This window comes from Rhagoletis pomonella, unplaced genomic scaffold (genome assembly GCF_013731165.1).
Source record: "Rhagoletis pomonella isolate Grant_MI unplaced genomic scaffold, Rhpom_1.0 Rhpom_scaffold_00014, whole genome shotgun sequence".
Classification (NCBI taxonomy): domain Eukaryota; kingdom Metazoa; phylum Arthropoda; class Insecta; order Diptera; family Tephritidae; genus Rhagoletis; species Rhagoletis pomonella.
Window position 1 is genome coordinate 1380423 of NW_023458568.1, and position 22654 is coordinate 1403076.

Here is a 22654-nt window from a genome sequence, read left to right on the forward strand (position 1 = left end):
TTTATGTAAATAAAATGCAATTGATGATACTTTAAAAAGTTTATTTATTTATTTATTTCATACTGTAAATAAAACTTTCATAAATGTATTTTAAAGAGCGAATTTTCAGTATTTGCTGATGATATATATTTAGAAGTATAAACCCTTTCCCCCCAAAAATATATTCCTGCGTGCGCCCCTGGCACTTAGTATTTATTATTCGTAAAAAATAAATTTTTATTTTTAAAATGTTTGTAATTTTAAACATTTCATGTGTATATTTTAAACAACTCATGTTCAAAATCAAATTTTGAACATCTTGTGCGTATACTTGAACAGATTCTGGTTGAAAAATAAACACTTTTCAGTAGTAGTTTTACATGCACTTTTTAGAGTGTATCTTCACAAATCAGTGCCGAATCAGTTCAGTATCATTGCCAATCAGTATCGATGATACCGATTCACACACATCCGTAGTATGTCGTCCGGTACCCTCAGTAAAATGAAGTTCATTGAAACCAAGATGACTTATTTTACTAATGATCAATTGGCAATTATTGTCAAATTATATAATTCTGGATAATTCCGTAACAACTCAATTAATTTTCCCTCCATATCAAACAAAACTTGCAATAGAATACCGTCAGCTCGTCAGTGAAATACACAAACAAATCTTTGCCGTTTAGATTTAAGCATAGTAAAAAAGGTAACCAGTTTCCTCTCTTAATGTATGGAAATATGCACACCGTGTTAATCAATTTAAATACTGCTTTTTAACTTTTACTTACCATATGTGTGGCGTAGAACAAATTTGAAATTTGTTTGTTGAGTTCTAAACACTTACAGTGCGTATTTAACTCGGAATCGGCAGTTAACTACAGATTTTCATTACAGCACTGTGAATTTGGCCCTTAGGGCCGTTTATTTAACTATTTTAAAGTATAGTTAAATCATTAGTTAAACTTAACTACAAAAATGTCTATAGAATTTTCTTAGTGTTCACAATTACACAGTTTACACATAAAATGTTTAAAATTTAGTCTAATAGTTTTTTGTTTAAATTAACGCATATTAAGAGAGGTTACCAGTTTCCTCTCCTAATGTGTGCAAATTTAGACACCGTGTTAATAAAATTAAACACTGCCTGTTTACTTTTACATACCAAATTTGTCGCGTAGAGCAAAATTACACATAAAATGTACTTAATTTTTATTTTTAGTAGGGAGTGTATTTTTGCGTTAAAAACGTTTGCGAAAATCCAGTCTTGGACATCTTATGCGTATACTTACACAGATTTTGTTTGAAAATAAACACTTTTCAGAAAAAGCACTGACGGTAAAAAACGGCACTGTGCCGGACGGTCTGAGCAACTCTATTTGGGACTGGGGCTACGATATTATATTATTCACTGACACTGATAGGTACGGCACTGATATGTGTAGATAGAGTTATTGTAAAAATCACCTATTTAATTGATTTGAGGTCGATAAATAAACGCAGATCTAATTCCGATTGCAGGCATCGTTTCTACTCGCGCCGCCGCTACTATTCTCCGATTACGGGTCATTGCCCTTGCGGCTCTCGTTTGTCTTGACAAATTTCTTTTAGCTTTAGGCATTTTTAAACACTTCGCACTATTCTGTTATTTTAACGATATTTTTTTTTGATATTTAGTAATGAAATTCCACCTTGTATAAGCCAAAAAAACTCAGCTTTAACGCACTTGCTAATTTATCAAGTTCGCGAAAGCATTGTGCCGAATTCCTATGAAGCCCAACAAATAGACATAAGTGCATACATATGTACATCATTGATTTGGTGTGGTTTGTGCATGCCACTCCAGCGTTGGAAAATGGGAATTCGGCTAGACAGAGGCAGGATTCCCATAAAAAACAGGGCTAAATTACTTTACCATACCAATTCTAATTTGAACATACTTATGTACATATGTATGCATGTATTAAAATCTAATTGGATAGATTGAATATTGATCTGTTGAACTAACATTGTTGAGCTTTGTTTTGTGCAGAATTTGCATGAAGCGAAACATACATTTCTTTGTGTTATTTATTCTGCATGCTACTACAGCGATGTAAAATTAGGTTTCTGCTGCGCAGCGGCAACTTTTTTTCACGAACTTCATCTTTATGAAATAAAGGAAAAGCTGAATATCAATAGGGGTATTCTCTGAGTCTTGCAAAGCCCTTGCACGGTGCACGGTTTGCAAAGCTGTCCCATACGAAATCCGGTTTTAACCGTGCAATCTGTGCACCATGCAAGGGCTTTGCAAGACTCAGAGAATACCCCTAATGTATGTATATATGCCACACCAAGAAGCTTAAAATGAGCATGTGCCGATATCGCAGCAAGCAGCATTTTCAAGTAAAAAAAAACGAAATACACGATGTGCAGTGTTTGTTTGTTTTGAACGCAGCGCTGCTTGTACATTAGGGTGGTCCAAAAACAGTAAAGTCGACCAAAAACAGTAGACACAGTGGTATTTTTAAAATGAAATTTTAATAATAAGTATGTTTAATTAAAGTTTTAAGTTGATCAACAATACCACGCTTTGCTAGGCCGTTTGCCTTTCACGCGTTTGTGTTTAGAGAGTATCAACAAACCACATACATATTTCTCTCTATTCTCTTCTCTTTTTATACTCAGCTAGCACAGCGCAAAAGCGCAAAGCGAAATTTATGTACAAGCAGCGCTGCGTCCAAATGAAATTTATGTATGTACAACAAGTTGGTCCCAAAATGCATGTGAAAAAGTAAAGTCGGAATTGTAATGCTCTCACCCCCTAGGCTTGTTCTATATCGAAAAAAGTATACCCCTATTTCTTTATTTTGAAATAAAAAAATATTTAGAAGTCTCTCAAAGCGATCAAACTTTTCCATATATTTTTATATGGGAAAAATAAAATCTTTCGTAGAAATGGTATAGAATTCTTGAAAATCAATATTTTTCGTTCGGAAAACTCTGGTTCTCTTCCGGATACTTTCAATAATAATAAACAATTGTTTATTTAACCATTTTTTAATACTAACGATTTTTTATTGGTCGCCCCATTGCATTTTACGGGGTTTTTGTGGGGTTTTTGCGGATATATAAAATATAAGTTGCAATGAAAAAATGGTTAAATAAACAATTGGGTATTATTACTGGGAATCTCCTGCAGATAAGCAGAGTTTTCTGGTAGAAAAAGATTGATTTTTAACTATTCTATACCATTTCTACGAAAAGCTGTTTTTTCCCATATAAAATACATGGAAAACTTTGGGCGCTTTGAGCGACCTCTAAATATTTTTTGATTTAAAAATAAAAAGATACTGGTATATTTTTTTCGGTATAGAACAATCCTAAGGGGTGAGAGCATAAAAATTCCGACTTTACTTTTTCACATGCATTTTTGGACCACCCTATTGTACATAAATTTCGCTTTGCGTATGCCTGAAGCTGAAATTAGTCAAGAACGTAAACCTACCGGTACGTAAACCCGAGTCAGCTGACACGATCTGTCTTACCAAAGTGCCATGTAAATGAAAACTTAACACCGCAGAATTTTTCTGTAGTTGTAGCCCGTAGCGCTGAAATCTGCGGAATTTAGATTTTTCCGTGTCAGCTGATTGCTTCCTTCTATAGATGGTTGCCACTTCGCCATTTTTGCAGATTGTAAAAAAGTTATAAGTTCCTATACAAAATACGTTTAAAATATTTGAAATTTACTATTGAATAAGGTTTTTTGTTGAAAAGTAAGTAGTTTATAATTAGCTACGATCCATTATAGCACGAAAAATTGTAGTTGAAAAGGCAAGTTTATGAAAAGGCATTGATGAGTGGCAACACTGAGGGCTCTAGTAATCGACAAAATTCTGCGTATACAGACTGCGTTTAAGTATACGTTCTGCGTTCTTAACTAATTTCAGCTTGAGCTGGCAAAGATTATTTTTTTATTTTTGCGCTGTGCTAGCTGAGTATAAAAAGAGAAGAGAATAGGGAGAAATATGTATGTGGTTTGTTGATGGTCTCTAAACACAAACGCATGAAAGGCAAACGGTCGAGCAATGCGTGGTATTGTTGATAAACTTAATACTTTAATTAAACATACTTATTATTAAAATTTCATTTTAAAAATACCACTGTGTCCTACTGTGGTAGAAATATGTAATTTTAAAACTTGAATCATAGAAATCGACCCAGTACATCGGCTGTTCAGATCTCACGTTTTTTTGGGTGTTAATTTTATATATAGTATAGATATAGATAACTCATCTGCTTTTAATAAAATTGTTTTATATATTAAATTGTGTGAGTGCTTTATCTATATTATGAGCTATTATTTAGCAGTATTGGTCTTGTCCCTCCCGTGACAAAAAAAGCTAAAAGTGGTCATATTTAGTTATAGAAGTTGAAGTTGTATTTCGTGTTTGTTACATAATGCTAGAAATTCATTGCTAAAATTTACCACAATTGGATTTTTGCTTCCACATAGTTAGATAAGAATAATTCAACAGTGAAGCATGTCCCACCCGTGACAGCTACGGGTAGGACAGTTGTCACAAGTAGGTTTACAGGGCTGATAAGCTTTATTTGTTTGTTAAGGTGGACGCAGGAGAGGAGGTGGTAAGCGCGGACTCTCCCAATACCTCTATAACCTTGTGGCCAGCTGATTAAGTTAAGTTACATTTTGACTAGTTTTGGTTTTTTATTTTGTTTATTTAATGCAGTGTTGCCACTTTGTGAGTAATTCCTCAAAACGTGAGGAGTTTCGGGTGCGCTTGAGTATTTTTTGAGGATTTTTATTTTGAAGAATTTTCTATCGATATATTTGTAGTTAACAAATGCAACCATGTTTTACACACCAGATTTGTTAAATTGCTCTGCAAATTTTTGAAAAAAAAGCTTTCCGAGGTTTTATAAAGAGCGAAATACACTACACAAGCGGCTTGTCAAACATTCTTCAAACCTACTTTTCCCATTTCGCCTTACACCATGCAAACATGACTCGTTCAAGCAAAGAATTTTAGTTTTCTTCCGGTTCACAATGTAAAAGGTTTTGGTTTTCTTCGATTTTTCTCTCTTGCGCCCTCATTCGGTAAAAATTCCGTTTCGAATAAGGTGATTTTATCATACATAACGTAAGCGGTTTGATCAAATGTCAACATGGCGCCCAGAAAATCAAAAAATGTTGATTTTTGTTCACATTTCCCCTCAAACGGCTTGTCAGACCTTCAAACACCCCCATACACAACATAAATAGCTGGTGGTTTGCCAAGCCGTGTATGTGGTGTTTTTCGCTCTTAAGCACATCTGCATTTGCTGCTAAATATTCAAAATGCTATCGATAATTTTTTTCATTCCATCGATATACTTTCAACTTATGTATTTTGAACTTGCAAAATCTCGGTAACGAATGAAGAGAACACGCATTGTTCGACCGTAATGATATTCATATTGATTCTTCATTAGATCCAGAAAATTATAGGAAAAAATTGTTGAGTTAAAAGATTCTTCAGGTTCATATGTTTCCCAATAAAAAAACAAAATATATCTGCGTTGCTAATATAGCCCTTTTCTAACGCTTCAGTAGAACGTATATTTAGTAGTTTAAAAATGTGTAGGACTGACTTGAGGTTCAGATTGAGCACTGATATAGTTGCAGCAATATTATATACAAACCAAGGCATAAAAAACAACGGTGATACTTTGTTTCAACCGCAAGAACAAATGTACCAATTGAATTGCGAGAATGTAAATAATTTGTATACTAAGTACCTGTAAATAGTATGCAGTACACAATACTCATATCTACAATAAGAAAATTGTTTAGTAATTTGTTCGGATTTTGAGGATTTTTCATTTGTTTTTTGCGGAATTTGTCAATTTTTTTGTGGCTACACTGATTTAATGTTTATAGTTTTTTTTATAAAAGTCTAGCACATTACATAGCCAAAACCATATAAATCCACATTTCAAACTTCTTACAAAACTTAACAAAACTTCTACAAACTTTAACAATTACACCCACAAATTTTAAACTCTTTGTTCGTTAAATTTGAAGGCGCTAGGAAATCGCGTTGATTTTTAATAATTTTTTTGGCTGACAGTGCTAGGCATTTTCTTCTATATAAAAGGCACTATCCTAAGATTCCACCGTGAGTGAATTGAACCCCTACTTGGCTTTTTTTTTGAATAACTAATCTTTAATATGACCACACTATAAGCTCCTTTCCCTATAAAAATTCGAACGTGTCCACCCGTGACAAACGTTGTCCCACCCGTGACAGAGGAATTTCGGATTTTTTTTTATAATGCAATAACTTTTGTTGTAGTTTTTGCTTTCTTTGTATTCGTGGTTCTTTTCTTTTTATTATAAGATTTCAAGTTCACGCAGAAAAGCGAAACAAATTCGCATAGTTTCCGTAAACTATATCTGCTTCAAAAAGCAGGTTGTTTTTTTTTTGTCACCTGTGACAGAAGAAATAGTAATATTTTTTTCCATATAAAAACAAGCTGGAATTTTTTCGCATTTTGTAATAACTCATATAATAGTCAATTAGGTGTAGCTTTATCAAAATGTATAATTCTTCAGTATTTTATACTTAAGGAGTTGAATACCTTGATAGAGTATACGTGTTGATATTGACGGCTCCGTGAAAGGTTGTCTGCATACTTGCAATTCATAGCGTTCGGTGCGGAATTTGTATCCAGTGGGAGTCTGAATGTTTTGCTAGCGCGAGCAAGTTAAAAACATTGTTTGTGATCGGGGAATATTGGTGGAAAACACGAATTAAAATATTGAATCTACGCGCAAAGTAATCACAAAAATCACATTACCAGCTGACTCTTTCAGTCAAACTTCAGCGAAGTTGCGTGCAGTTGTGCAGTTGATAAATCAGTTCCACTAAATCTGTTCCCACAGGGTGAGCCCGGTAACTTAAAAAACAATAATAAAAAAGGAAAATGTCTGTGAAAGAAACTCCAATGAAAAATCCATCAAAGAGATTATTATCCGAATTAAGTCCGGAATACTGAGATAACACAGCGCTAGGGAAGCAGAAGGTTGCTGATCTCACTGTCGATGACCTGATGAAACTAATCAGAGAATCAAATAAGGATATTTTGGAGAAGCTCAACAATGTCTCAGGCACTATTAACAAACTTACTGTTCAAAATGAAGAGCTAAAGCAGGAAGTGGAGAGTTTAAAAGCCCAAAAGATAATCGATTGCCGGCGGATCTCGGATCTGGAAGATCTCGTCAAAGGGAAAAATCTAATTTTCAAAGGCCTCGAGAGCAATAAACCTCCGACTGCAGAAATAAAACGAGTTTGTAAAGATCTTCTTGGGTTGCCCAATAACATCGCAGTCAAGTCAACAAAGAAAATCTCTGATCAAAATGGTAAAATGACCGTCGATTCAGTCGACACAATCGAAGCGGTTTTCAAAAATATTAAAAAACTAGCTGGTGTAGCTATTTATATAGAATAAGATCTTAATGAAGATAGGCAAAAAAACAAGAAGGCTATGTTACAACTAAAAAAAGAGATTCTAGCAATTAGTAACCGTCATAAAGTAATAGTGAGAAATGATCGCATTAAAATTGGTAACCATTGGCTTCACTGGAACCAAGAGCGAAAATTGATGGAGGGGCGAACAAATGCAATCGACGTTATAAAGAAATTATATCCAACGGATTATGAACGATTCTCTGTCGATTTTACTCAACTGCTCCACAAAAATAGCTCAAAAAACCAATAAACAAAACAAATATCCAAAATAATCAAGACCATACTGTAGAGCGTAAATCTTTTTTGAATATCACATTTTGGAACGTCCATGGTATCGCCAATATCTACAATGAAACGTCTCTCGCTAAAGCACACATAATTGAATTGTGCGAAACCTGGCTGCAAACTGAATTTAACAATTCACCTTCACCGTGGAACAACTTTCAACACTTCCCAGCTGCTGCAACAAGAGAAAAATCTTCAGGCAGGGCAAGCGGTGGTTTGATATCGTTAATAAACAATAGTTTTAAGTCATTTGTAATATATATATCCCCCTTATGGATTTTCAATTGTATAGTTTTAAGTAACTTTAAATTGATAATTGGCTCTGTCTATGTCAAACCGACCTATGACATCGAGGCAGCGCTGGACCTTTTAGAAATTCTTTTAGATGAAATTTCCCATAACTACGGTAATGTCCCCATCATAATTGGTGGTGATTTTAACGCTCGAGTTGGTAGCGAAAGTAGCTGCGGTCTCCTTCTAGGGCTAAACTCAATTTTAGAGACAGTGCGAATTTCTGCGGACGAAACAGTTAATACTCGGGGCAAAAATTTATGTAATTTTATGTCAAAAAATGGGCTTATTCTACTAAATGGGCGCATACCGGGCGACATACCAGGAAACTTTACCTTTTCAAACAGTAATGGAGAAAGTGCTATAGATTTGATATGGGCAAACGTAGGAGCTATTCCTCACATCAAAAAGGTCGAAGTGTTAATTGACGTAGTAAGCTCAGACCACTTCCCTATAATGTTGAGTACAAATATACCGCTTAATAGTGATGTGAGAAATAAATCTGGGGGAATTAAGAAAACACACAAGAAACAAATATTGAAATGGGACGCTACAAAAGCACCACAATTTATTGCACTTCAGAGTGGGGAGGATTGCCTTTCTCACTGCGACATTATTAATGCTTCAGTTGAGACCCAATATTCAAACCTGATAGCATCAATAAAAAGGTCAGCTCAAAAACTCAACATGTTAAAAAACACGTCAGGGAAATCACCAAGCTACTTTAAAAATCCCTGGTTTGATCAAGAGTTGCTTAGCAATAAACGTGAGCTCAGAAAAGCACTTAGGCTGTGCAAAAATTCATCGTTTAGTAGTGAACATAAATCGAATTATGTAAACTTAAAAGTAGAGTATAAAAAGTTGCTAAGTAGCAAAAAAAAAGCACGGTGCAGCGAACAAAGGTGGCGCCGTCAGTGGTACCGCTACTTTGGTTTTGCCGATTTTGACAGTTGTGGTAACTTGTAAATAAACCTTTGTTCACAAATCAGGACAAAGAGAATTTTAATTATAAGTGAAAAATCAGTTTAAATGGTGTTAATTTGCAATTTCTGAGTGATTTTTGAGTTGAAGACTGCGTAAAAACTAATAAAATTAAGTGCCGTGTGTTAAATTTCGACAGCCGTTAAGATGCGAGATGCGTAGATGATGGAAGTGTAGCGCTGACGAATCGCTGCATTTTGTGTACATAGGGCACGGTAAAGCCGTTATCGAAATGTATCTTTATTATTATATTGACAGCATTGCATCACAATGACTTCGCTTCTGTTCCAAGCATCCTCCTTTAGCAAGTTAACTAATCAATCCCGCTGAGATGCTGCCGCAGTTTGCTGCATCAGCCTTAATTGCAAAGCAATGGAGTGCACTAAAACGTTTGCTGCAGCAGCTTCGATTGCAAAGCAATCGAGTGCACTAAAACGTTCACTATTCTCTAATATAGAGATGCCCAAGTCAGCACATATGTGTCGCGGGCGACTGCGCGTGCAAAGCTTTGCACAGCGGTGCTTGGCAAGCGCGGAAGCAAAAAGTTATCGGAAGGGCAAAACGAAGTCAACAGAATAGTGAGATTGTATGTGTGACAGTGATGGAAAATGAGTGTGCATTGTGCCATTTTCGGCCCTTTCGGATACAGCCGCACCTTCAGCACAATCGATTGATTTTCGGCACTATTTTTGAGTAACTCAATGCAACTAAAAATATTTCTTTCGGATCCGCAATTAAACATATTTTTTTTACATTTAATCGTATGTGCTTAAACTGATAAGTTATGTAAACACAGAAACGCAAGCATAAGAATCTCGCTTCCACATTCTGCATATGCGCTTAACATTTTTGTTTAAACAAATTTGTCGAAATTTCATCTCTAAAGCAAATATTAAATATCATTTAATATATACTTTAGAGTTAAATAATCATTTTTAGTGGTGGGCGAGACCGAGATGTTAAAATGATCGAGATAGCACATTCAATTCGCGTAGATTTTTGGGAACTTTTTTCGTTGAAGGTGTTGCACTTTTCTTCCATACTGAAATTTGTGTACATCATTTATCATCGTCTAAGAAAAACTATAAAATAAAGCTTAATTTAAAATATTGGAATAAAAAACAACAACGCTACACGCGGCATTCATTATAACATAAAATGCGAACGTTCGTTATATGGAAGAAAGTGCGCAACACCGCAAACAGAAAAATTCAAAAAATCAATGGTATTTTCTAGACACTTCAAACTTGCACCTTATTATACTAGAATGAATGGGCTACAAAATTGTTAACCCAAAACATGTCTACAAATTCTGAACAAACTGTGAAAATTTGATGAAACTTTGTTGATTTTTTTAATTCTTTCCAGTTTCGATTTATTTGCAAGGTTTTTGTTTGATAATGAGCTACAATTTTATAAAAAAAATAATTAAAATTATTTAAAAAAATAAAATAAATACCGGGTGACCGTGTAATTTTGTCAAATATGAAGACAATGATGATAAAACATTAATACACTATATAGGTCAGTTCATATAAATGAACATACAATGAGATCACTATCGATAAAATGGAAATCCTCAAGCGAAATTTATAATTTCAACGCATGGAATTTACATACATTTTTATACTTTCAACCCCCGAATTGCTCAATTACTCCTATTTCTGCAGGATCGCCATTATGTAAATTGCATTTCCAAAGATTTTTTCAAAATAAATAGCGATGAGGGATATTTCACCCGCCGGTGATAAGAAATCGCAATCACTATAACGCACATCACTAATATTACTGTTCACAATCACGTTTACATTGAAAATACAATTCATAATTTCGTTTTGTAGCAAATATGAAATATAGGTATATCCATTTACTTAAATGTAAACGGATTAAGAATCAAAGTGCTAGAGGAGATTTGAGCGTTTGGTTCAAAAAGTATTTTTGATGTTGAAATTGTACTTAAAATCGGCAATTGTACTTTTGTACTTTTTAAAATTAATTGTACTGAAAAAAGTACAATTGTACTTAAAATACCAACACTGTTTCACTGGCGTGACAAAGTACTTGCTGCAGCGATGCCAGATTTGAGCGTACCCAATTTTTTAGCGATAATAACTCATGCGAGGTATTTGGGTATTGGGTATTTTACAAGCCTATTAGGAAGTATACACATCTGTGTTCGTATAGAATAGTAGCTTATGTCGGAAGAATGGCTTTAGTATAATGAACCATTCGTAGCATACGATTGCGAAAGACTCACTGGCGCCGAGTCGTTGAAGAACTCTGGGAAAATAAACGTAAAAGAGGCAGTTGCGATGCTAGCAAGTCAATATTCGTATAAAGTTTCATAAAAAAATTCCTTGTGGTTTAAAGAATATAGGAAATGGTACATTTTACTAAAGCCAGCCTCCCGACATAAGCTACTATTTCATACGAACACAAATATATTCGTCTACAAATAATGTTGATTATTTTAATTAAGTCCTAAGATAAGTTTGTGAATCTTATCAGTGTTCTATGTAAGAACCAAAAATCAATACCCTCGCCAATTAGAACTTTTGCTTTAAAAGAAAAATATACATAGCGCATTTACTCAATATTTGGTCTGGCATCACTGTTTGAGCATTGATGTGCTCAGCTCACTGTTGCCAAGGTCGTGCATTTTGCAATAAATTTAGTGCTTTTGGGAAACCAAAAAGCCAAAATAATTGGAATTCAATGCTTGGTGCGGTATTTAGTGATGCTTTTTTAATTTAAGCACACCGAATGCATAGGTACATATGTATGTACATATGTATACACTATACACTAATATTCTACATTAAGATGGAATTTATTTACTGAATAAAATGTGAGGAATAGGTAAATTAAAAATGTTTTGCGTTGTTATAAATGTATTGAAATTAATTTATTAATAAAAACGTGAGGAAATGGATATGTATATACACTTTTTACTGATTCAAAAAAATTATTAAACATGATAATAAAAACTTGGCGCTTTTGTTTTGGAAAAATTGGCTTTTTCTGGTGGTCTGATGCCACACTGGCTCAGTTGTCGCAAAAGTACACATACATACACGCATTTTTACTTGAAAATAAGTGTGTAGTGGTTAATATGTATACGATGCCATCTCCGTACATCTCACTTCTCCTCGCCTAGCACGCTCGCGTGCGCGCAGTTTGCCCGCGACCTCGACTACGTGCACTTCTGCTGTGCATCCCTACTCTAATAGATTATGTGAAAATGCAATATTTTCGTATTTATACATATATAGATTGGCGCTTACACATAAGTTGTTGTCACACAAAGCGGAGGGACCTACAGTTTTACGTCGACTCCGAACGGCGATTGTATTTTTATGAGAAGCTGTTTTTCATGGCAGAAATACACTCGGAGATTTGCCATTGCCTGCCGAGGGACGACCGCTGTTAAGAAAAACCTTTTTTCTATATTTTTTGCGATGTTGCTTTGACCATGGTTTGAACCCAGGCGTTGCGGAGTAGAAGCGCACACTGCTTACCACTACACCACAGCGGCCGACGTATTTAGCAAAATTAAAACACGTTTTTCGCTGTAAAGTGAACTGTTTTGGCAGTTTCAACTCGTTCTTTTCGCTCTATTCTTTGTTTACTTGTATTCTATCATTCTTGCAAAAAAAGAGCATACGACGTAGCTGCCAAAAACAAGTTTGCTAATGTAAAAAATTCAAAAGAGTTTTGGAGTGTCATCAGAGAATGCAACAAAAAGCATCCAATATCAAACCCTATTCCGCTAGTTGAATGGGAACAATTTTATTACGAAATTTACCTACGGCGTATACTAAGAGACCTAACTTTTTTTGGAACGTTTGATGAAACACTAGACGACGAGATGTCGCTCACAGAAATCAAACTTGCAATCAAAACCTGCAAAAATAACAAAGCTCCAGGTCTGAGGTTTGATGAAACACTAGACGACGAGATGTCGCTCACAGAAATCAAACTTGCAATCAAAACCTGCAAAAATAACAAAGCTCCAGGTCAGGACATGGTTGGGGGAGAATTTTATAAATGTCTCCCTGATGAAGGCATAGACTATTTGCACTCATTATTTAATAGTATCCTATCACATGGTAGAATCCCTGAGTCTTGGTCACAATCTCTCTTAGTACTGTTTCATAAGAGCGGAGATCCAAAAAATCCATTGAACTACAGAGGTATCGCACTGAGTAATACAATTTCAAAAATTTTTACATAGACTTTCGCACCGATTAACTAACACAACATTATAATTAACATAACATTTTCGTTCTGCAGTCTGCCTTACAGATTCATATGAGACAAAATAAATCTTCTGTTTTCGCCCTATTTATCGATTTTCGTCGAGCTGTCGACTCAATTAATCATGATCTACTGTGGCAGAAACTATATGCAAAAGGCGTGAGTGTTAGATTCATACACTTAGTAAAATCCCTTTACGAGCGTGCATCGTTTGTGATAAGACAAGAAGGTATTACTTCACAAAGCATTACTGTAACGGAGAGTAACGGGAGTTTTACAAGGGGAAATTCTTAGCCCTCTTTTGTTTTTGCTATTTATCTCAGATTTTGAAGATGAGCTGCGAAGTGAAAATATAGAGGGAATAAATATCGACGGAAAAACTGACTTACTCCTTTTATTATTTGCGGATGATGCGGTCGCACTTGCCAGCTCTCCAGTAAGGCTACGTAAAATACTAAAGGCTTTAGATAATTACTGTGAACACTAGTAAGACCCAAATTGTACACTTTAGGAAGAGTGGAAGGGCCACAGACGCCAAATTTTTCTTTCAAGGTCAAAAAATCGATATAGTCAAAACATACAAATATCTGGGTGTTACCTTTTCATGCTCCACGCTGGGGAAAGCGGCTTCCGACGCCGCGATAAAAAGTGGAAACAGCGCCCTAGGCGCAGCTTTGCAAACACTGCATCGATGTAAGGCTGACCCTTGGGACGGGAGGGTCAAACTCTTTAATAGCGTTGTTTCCGCAACCTTACTATACGCGCTGCACGCTTAGGGGATTGAGATACACGAATCAACTGGAGATTGTTCAGTCGTCATTTTACAAGAAAATTCTTGCTTTACCAAAGATTAGGCCTAACGCACAACTTAGATTAGAGACAGATACCCTGAAACTCGAATCAAAAATATTCAAAATGGGTTGGAAATATATAATTTCTCTACTGCATATGGAACAAAATCGCCTCCCAAAAATTTGCTTCCTTTGACAGGTTTATTATTATTTAAACACAAATGCGGAACCTGAATACAACTGGGTAACACAATTCAACCAATTCTTAAACAAAATTGGTTTATCTCATATATGGGAGACGCTGAGTTCGGATGCCTGGAAAGCTTTAGAGCAACTAGCTTTTGAGCGCATTGATCGTCTTTTAAAATTTCAGGATGTACTAAGCTGTTCCAATTCTCCCTCCATGAACTGCAAAATTTTACGATCACTCGACGAAAGTGTGGCCCCATAATTTCTCTTTAGGAAAAACTTCTACATGAGTAAAATGTTTGCCCAAGTTCGCCTATCGACGAAGTACAACATAAGGTTTTGCATCGAAGGCATGGTTTATAAAATAGACGCAAATGCTTTATGTACCCAGTGCAATTTAGATAAAATGGAAAGCATAGAGCATCTGCTCTTCAAGTGCTCAATTTATTGTTCCTTTAGGGACTACTACCTAGGACCACTTCTAAAGGAATCTGAAAGCAATCCAATGCAAATATTCCAATTGACAGACCAATTTACAGTCAGAAGGGTGTACCTCTATGTTGTTAACTGTTTGCGATTCCGAGCCAACATATTAAATGATTAAATTGTGTAAGCTACTGAAACTTTTTATTTTTTAATACTTCGTAAAATACTTCCACTTTTAATACATTTGCGAATAATTATGTAACTCTCAAACATGTAAACTCAAATGTAACTATTAGAAAGTTTGCTAAAAACATACAGTTTGTAAGCAGGTTTAAATAAAATGAATGAATGAAATTTAAACAAAGAAACACCCTCATTGCGTAAGTCGTAAATTAGACAAAATTTCACGACTCGACAAGACTGGCATTGCCTACAGTCGCAGCCTTTTGTCGCATTGTGTAAAGTATTCGATACGGCAACGTCGAGAAATAAACGCCATTTTTACAATTACCGTTCTATTTGTCGAAGAAGTAACCATTAGTGCGTAATTTTTAAAATGAAAGTGACGAATAAACAACAATTTGAAGAAATGGTTGGATATTTAGTAGAAAAACCTTTACTGGCTATGGGTTGGAATAAAGAGCTAACCAAAAGCCAAGTAAAAGCCGAGCGGGAAAAAATTGCAACCAAATGCAACAGCTTAGGCCCCCAGTTCGTGATGGAAGCGGTTGGCAAAAGGTTATAAATGATAAAGTTGGAATAACTCTGAATATTACTGATTAACTTACTTTACTTTTTCAAACAAATAAAAATCAAATAGGTTTGACATGATTTAAAATATGCAGTAAAAAGCAAGCTGCGCCATAACGCTTCCGAATCAAGGGCTACAGGAGGTGTAATTTTTACGCAGCGTATTCTTTCTCCACTAGAGGAGTCTGTGGCTAATTTGGTTCAATTTAATAAGCAAATTAATCCCGGAGGGGTAGCATGTTTTACACCATCAGATGACCAACCGTGCACAAGCTCTCAAGTTTTAAACGTATCAAATGTAGACCGTAATACTTCAGAGTCTATAGAAATAATCTCCAACGGTATAATTAATGACAGTGATGAAAATAGAGAGAATATTCCACCCTCAAGAACAAACTCAACCAAAACACCCCCGCACCGAACAAAGAAAGGCTAACCCAAAAGAAAACATATTCGGCGACGAACCGGGAACTTTTACTTCAAAAGCAAACTGAAGTACAGAGTAATTTGTATGAAGATGTGAAAAACTCACTTAAACGTATAGAAGGCCATTTGAAAGAAACAGAGCGCTACGAAAGAAAGCGATTCAAACTAAAGGAGGAACGCCTGAGACTTTACAAAAAAGAACTGGAGCAAAATGAAACTCAACGCAAAATCAAAAATCAACAAAGGAAAGAAAAGATACTCCTTAAACAGGAAAAACTAAAAATACAAAGAATGAAGTTAAACATTTTGGAAAGAAATAATTCAAAAAGTAGTCTTAAGAGTAATTTTGAATTAACACTTTTATTTTACACTTTATGAATAAACAAAAGACTGAATTGCAAAACATAAATAGGTTTTAATTAATCAGAGTGTTCATCAGTGAATTTCTAATGTTTGCAGCTGTTAAATCCTCAGGTGGCAGTGACGTCGTGTCTATACTTGTTTCTTCACTATCTTCATTTATGGTCTTCTCCTGTGCAACTTCTCCTAAATGTATACAAATATTGTGCAAAGCTGCACATATATTTATAATCGATTTTGCCTTATTATAATCGTACATTAATCGCTGAGAGCTCAAAAGGCAACGGAAACGATTTTTGAGCACACCAATAGTTCTCTCAACAACGTTTCGAGCCCTTGAATGACACTTATTGAATGTACTTTGGTGTGTACCTTCTCCTGCGCTTCTATATGGAGTTATCACGGCTCTAATGGGTAACCAGCATCTCCTTAAATAAAGATGTTGCAGTTTATTAAAACAAATTGGAAGTTTTAAAATACCTAATAACCAAGTATTGTGCTCTCCGTTATTATATTGGGCTTGTAAATATGACCTTATGTCACTTGATCTCCAAATCAGTGAGTCATGACATGATCCAGGATATCTCGGGTCTATGCTCCAAATTCGCATTTTGTGATCACATACCTTTAGTGCAAAAAAAAATTAGGTAGGATAGAAATGTTTAATGCCACTTACCACCATTGTGTTTAAACTATAAAAACCCTTCCTGTTGTAGAAATGTGGGCGTTCTTCAGCACCTGGAGTTCTTATTGCTATGTGCGTTCCATCAACACATCCTATTACGCCAGGGAGACGAAACTTTGTATAAAAATGCTCTTTTATTTGTAATTTTTCGTCGTTGTCTGGCATTTTTATCCACTTGCAGCAAAGTTTCTCCTCCATTAAAGGTATCAACTCTTTAATGATGAGACTGACGGTTGGTTGAGCGAGGCCTAGATTAAACTGGTTTCCAGCTCCATGCTGGTAGCTGCCCTTGGCCAAAACGTTCAAAGTGGCAGCTAATTTTATGGCTGGTTGCACAGCAGTACTACGAATTGCGTCTGGTAATGCATTTTCTTCCAGTACTAACTGAAATGCTTGCTTCGAAAGGCTGAAATTTCGCACAAACCTGAAAAAGTTAAACAACATATAAACACTCGCATATGTACATATGCATTTTCAGAAAAATTACTCCACATCTGGCAAATCATATACATTTAATTGCTGCCTCAAATGTCTTCGCAATTTTATCAGCTGCTGTATTTGATCCTCGTCTTCTGATGAGCTGTAAAATATTTCTATGCTATTCATATTTTGTTAAATACAACAGTATTCATAGTAATTTTTAGTTAATTTTTGCACTTTATCACTTCATAAACAAGCTGTCGTGCTGGAAAAAGTAAACGACGAAATTTGTCGAAAACTATACAGTGCTTTTCCGTTTTAATACACTAGTCGAGTGGAAATTTTCGATACGATTCGACTCTCGAAAAACGACTTGCATTCGACACGACTCTCGCAATGAGGGTGAAAATTTTGTCTATACAAATGTCCCACCCGTGACGGTGGAATCATACATCTTTACATCGACCCCTTTGCGGGAAATTATCGTATGTGCCTAGGGTTCCGAGATTGGATTTTTCACCCTGAGATTCAGGGGCTTCCAATTAATTTTTTTATGCCACAATTTATTTATTTTTTCGGTACTGTGTGGCTCTCTGTACTAAGTTGATTTTTTTCGATTGCACAGAAGTTACCATCTCCATGCCTAGTACATTATGCAAAAAATGTACCATTTCAATAGCTGCATTCTTTTGCAACCGAGCTACAAAATAACACTTGCTTAAATGATGAAATACATGCAAATCAATAAAGGGCTAACTATAATATGAATAAGCAAGCGTATGCAAACGTGCGAATACACATAAATCCTATTCTGAAACTATAATGTGCTTAACATCAAGTTTCGTCAAGTTTCGCCAAACGTCATTTGCTTAAGGAAAGAGCGATACTAATCGCACCTTCCGTACGGAATCAGCTGTTTCTCCTCGTACGTGTGTATGTACATATGTAACACATGCAGTGTTACCGCATTGGTATTTTTTTTATCGAAATTGGTAATTTTTTTCTTTATCTTACTAATCTTACTAGTCTTATCTTACTATCTTACTAATATTATAAATGTGAAAGTTTGTATGTTTGGATGTTTGGGAAATCATCACGCGGAAACGACTGAACGAATTTGTATGAAATTTGGTACGCAGATAGCTTATGGGCCAGATTGGCTAATAGGCTATTTTTTTAAGAGTTGCCACCTGTTAAAAAAATTTAATTTATTTAATATGCGGGAACGACTGAATGGATTTGCATGAAAATTTGCACACAGATAGCTTATGACCTAGATTGGAAAATAGGCTACTTTTCTTAAGAGTTGCCACCTGTTAAAAAAGTTTCATTAAATTAATACGCGGAAACGACTGAATGGATTTGCATGAAATTTTGCAAGCGGATAGCTTATGACCTACAGTGGAAAATAGGCGAATTTTTTGGAAGAGTTGCCACCTGTTAAAAAAATTTAATTAAATTAATACGCGGAAACGACTAAACGGATTTGCATGAAATTTTGCACACAGATAGCTTATGACCTAGGTTAGAAAGTAGGCAAGGTTTTAAGAGTTGCCACCTGTTAGAAATGTTTAATTTAATTAATACGCGGAAATGAGTGAACTGATTTGCATGGAAGTTTTCACACAGATAGCTTATGAGCTAGGTTGAAAAATAGGCTACTTTTTTTAAGAGTTACCACCTGCTAAAAAAGTTTAATTAAATTAATACGCGGAAAAGTCTGAACGGATTTGCATGAAATTTTGCAAGCAGATAACTTATGACCTACAGTGGAAAATAGGTTAATTTTTTGGAAGACTTGCCACCTGTTAAAAAAGTTTTAATTAAATTAATACGCGGAAACGACTGAACAGATTTGCATGACATTTCGCACAGAGATAGCTTATGACCTATGTTGGAAAATAGGTTACTATTTTAAGAGTTATCACGTATTAGGAAAGTTTAATTAAATTAATACGCGTAAATGACTGAACTGATTTGCATGAAAGTTTGCACACAGATAGCTTATGACCTAGACTGGAAAATAGGCTACTTTTTTAAGAATTGCCACCTGTTTGAAAATGAAATTTTGTTCAAAGATGGTTTATGACCTGGACTGAAAAATAGGCTACTTCCTTAACCGGGTTTCCGATCAGAACGAAATTTAGTACACTTACTACGGATTTCGGAAGGATGGTCTTAGACTGAAAGTAAGTCCGATAACTCAAGGCGCCTCCTATACAAATTGGAATTTTCATATTACATACATATCTCTGGAAGTATTTGTGGGAGAGAACTGAAACTTGGTATAATGATATGTGTGTGAAATAAATGTTGGCATTAATCGATTGATGTTTTAATTAGTTAGTTAATTCGATTAAATTCAATCTGATTACAGTTAATCATGATTAATTTTAATCCGACTAAACAGTTACAGCGATTAAAAGATTAATTTTTAATCATTAACTCTTAATTTGATCAAGTAGGTTTGGTGATTAATTAAGTTATGCTGGAATTTCCCTGTGCACACAAAGCAAGTTAATCCGGTATGGCTAAGTCGGGCTTCCTCATCAATCTAAGCAATTTGGTGTGCATTTTCATTAAGATATATACCAACAAACGTTTTACAAACTAGGTTTGTAAAAGTTCCCAGTTTATGTATTACTAATAACAATAATTATAATTTTTTTATATTATGTGCTTTTTATAAGCGTAAAACACAAAATAATTACTATAACTGGTGTTTGGTTTCAAACTCGGACAAACTAGACAAATTAATCAGATTTTATTTTTAATTGGATTAATGATTAAAAAAATGTTATCATTAATCGTACAGTTGATTACGACTAATTAATTTTAATCGTCAAACGCGATTAACATTTTACTCCTTAATTTTTAATCGTTAATCAGATTAACAGTTTGCCAACACTGTGTGAAATCATGTTCATATTGACGGAGAAAAATTGACGTTTTTGGAAAAGAGGCGTAGCACCTCCCATACTGACTGAAAGTTTCATATTGCATATCTCTTCAAATGTTTGGGGTAAAGCACTCAAGCTTGGTATGGAAATACATATGTATGTATGTATGTGAAACTAATACCATACTCATGGAGAAAAATGAGAGTTATTGGAAAAGGTGGTGTGGCAACTCCCATGCAAATTGATTTTTCTATGCTGCATATCTCTGGAGGTGTTTATTGCAGAGGACTGGAACTTGGCACCGAGATGTGTATACAAAATTAATTCCATACTCATGGAGAAAAATTTGCGTTATTCGAAAAGGGGACATGGTTCCTCCCGTACAAATTTACTGATTTATACTGCTTATCTCTAAAGGTGTTCAAGGTAGAGTACTGGGACTTGGTACATATATATATAGTTTATTTGGTTATCGATTATTTTTCTCTTCTTCTTCCTTTTTTAAGTCACAATAGACATTGAAGTGTCAAAATAAGTGAAAAGTAAATAAAGAAAAGCGGCAAAACTAAAATGGATCCGAGCCTTTTATTTTATTTAAGCTCTAGCGAAAGCGAAAATGACGAGAGTTGTGCGTAAGCAACTTCGGGGCAGAAGCAATCCATTGGCATTATCCGACAACGCGTAAGTAATTATACATAGGAAATAAATTACCTTCTCTACTCCTATACTTGCAGATTCATCAAAAGATTTCGGTTAAGCAAGGAGGCATTCCAGTATGTTTTATCGAAAACAAACATAAACTGCGATGACACAAAAGCCGTTCCTGCTGCTTGCAATTGGCTGCAAGCCTCTCGCTCCTTGCAAGTGGTAGCTATCAGCAAACAGTTGGTAGCGATTACCTGAGGTATGTGCCAGAGCACGGTATCAAAATTGACGTCCAACGTCTTAAAAGAAATAGAAAGCAAATTGTGTCCGGAATTTATAAAGTTCCAGCCCAACGAATCTTCCAGATGTAAGAAGCGGTTTGCGGAAAAATATAAAATACCTGGAGGTAGGAAGAGGCGTTCTAATGAAATGCGTAGTGAATCCAATGTTTTTCCTTTTAGTGGTTGGATGCGTAGACGGAACACACATTGGATTACAAAAGCCAATTAGAGACGAGCACATGTACTTCAACAGGAAAGGTTACCATAGTCTTAACGTTATGCTAGTAAGTTTCTCTTCTTTCATTTTAACATTTTATTGCTAATATTCCGTTTGCCAGATTTGTGACCACACTTGCAAGATTCTTGCCATAAATTGTCAATATAGAGGTGCAGCCCATGACTCCTGAAAAGGTCCACCACATGTAATTGTTTGGTGAGGTTTTCCCACAAACGGTTGGCCGTTGCTTTTCCCTGAGAGCAGTTTGGGAGTAAATTCTTTGCCAAGTCAGGGTGTTCGGCCATGAACTCCGCCATGAGTTCCTTCTGCGTGGAGTTTAATTTATTGTAGTTGGTCCTAAAATAAGAAAAATAGCTATGAACTTGTATATGTTTGCACAAATTTTATAATTACTTACATTTTTCAAAAAATGTTATCAAATTTTGCGTGCGTGCGTTCGTCAAATATTAATCGAATGACAGTTCGAACGAACGAGTACGTTCACTCGCTCGTTCACGCCTGTCATAATACCGAATTACGATATGAGAAGTTCGTTCACGTCTGTCACAATCCGATTTTGTCATTTTTACGTGACGAGTTGCTCGTTCACGACTGTTACGATTCGAGCCCAGTTCTTCGGCGTTTCTAGGTTACTATAATTCTGTGATCTACAACAAACTGCTTGACAGTGGCTATTGTTATATCTGATTAAATGTGGCAACACTGAACTCATGTAAGTAAAATATACACCCCTATTGCGAATGTCGACTGGCAGTAGATAAACGACTATTAAGCGATTATCGATGCTATTGCGAGTGTCGCTTAGTCGCTCAATTAGCGACTGTGAATACTTTTTAATCGCTCATCCTTCTATTGCTGTTTTTTAGTCGTTGGAGTTTGCGTTTATAAAATTTACATAAGAAAGTGGTACTATAATGGATAAAAAGTAAGTCAATTGAACTGGAAGTTGTAAAAAATTGTGAAATATACATATGTATGTATGTGTCTGAAATACAGATCAAAAATTATAATCAACAAAAGGCAACTTGCGCGGTTGGTCAAGCTGATAAGGGAGAATGAGGACATAATCAAAGGAATTTCCGGAAAGAGGAGGGGAGGAAGCTCTGCTTCTATTGGGAAAGATACATATACAATATTTCTTGTGCATATAACTCCGGCTACGCCATCCACAGTCTTTTTGCGCAGAACCAACATCAAAAGTTTACAAAAAACTGAATAATTTATTAATTGACTAGTCCTCGG

The 22654-nt window shown here is 35.4% G+C and overlaps 1 protein-coding gene across 1 annotated transcript; it reads left to right on the plus strand.

Annotated features, from left to right (window-relative positions):
* Window positions 1-20713: 20713 nt before the first annotated feature.
* LOC118749062 (putative nuclease HARBI1) lies at window positions 20714-22158 on the plus strand. Its single transcript, XM_036483852.1, has 4 exons — window positions 20714-20929; window positions 20983-21299; window positions 21355-21458; window positions 21513-22158. The coding sequence occupies exons 2-4, from the start codon at window positions 21155-21157 to the stop codon at window positions 21579-21581; spliced, it is 318 nt and encodes a 105-aa protein (XP_036339745.1). The 5' UTR covers window positions 20714-20929; window positions 20983-21154; the 3' UTR covers window positions 21582-22158.
* The last annotated feature ends 496 nt before the right edge of the window (window positions 22159-22654 follow it).

Bases quoted from the DNA above. Each gene is read 5' to 3' on its own strand.
- LOC118749062 (XM_036483852.1), top strand. From the start codon at position 21,155: ATGTGCCAGAGCACGGTATCAAAATTGACGTCCAACGTCTTAAAAGAA. The intron at 21,300-21,354 runs GTAGGAAGAGGC...TTTTCCTTTTAG, and splicing joins AAAATATAAAATACCTGGAG to TGGTTGGATGCGTAGACGGA. The intron at 21,459-21,512 runs GTAAGTTTCTCT...TCCGTTTGCCAG, and splicing joins ATAGTCTTAACGTTATGCTA to ATTTGTGACCACACTTGCAA.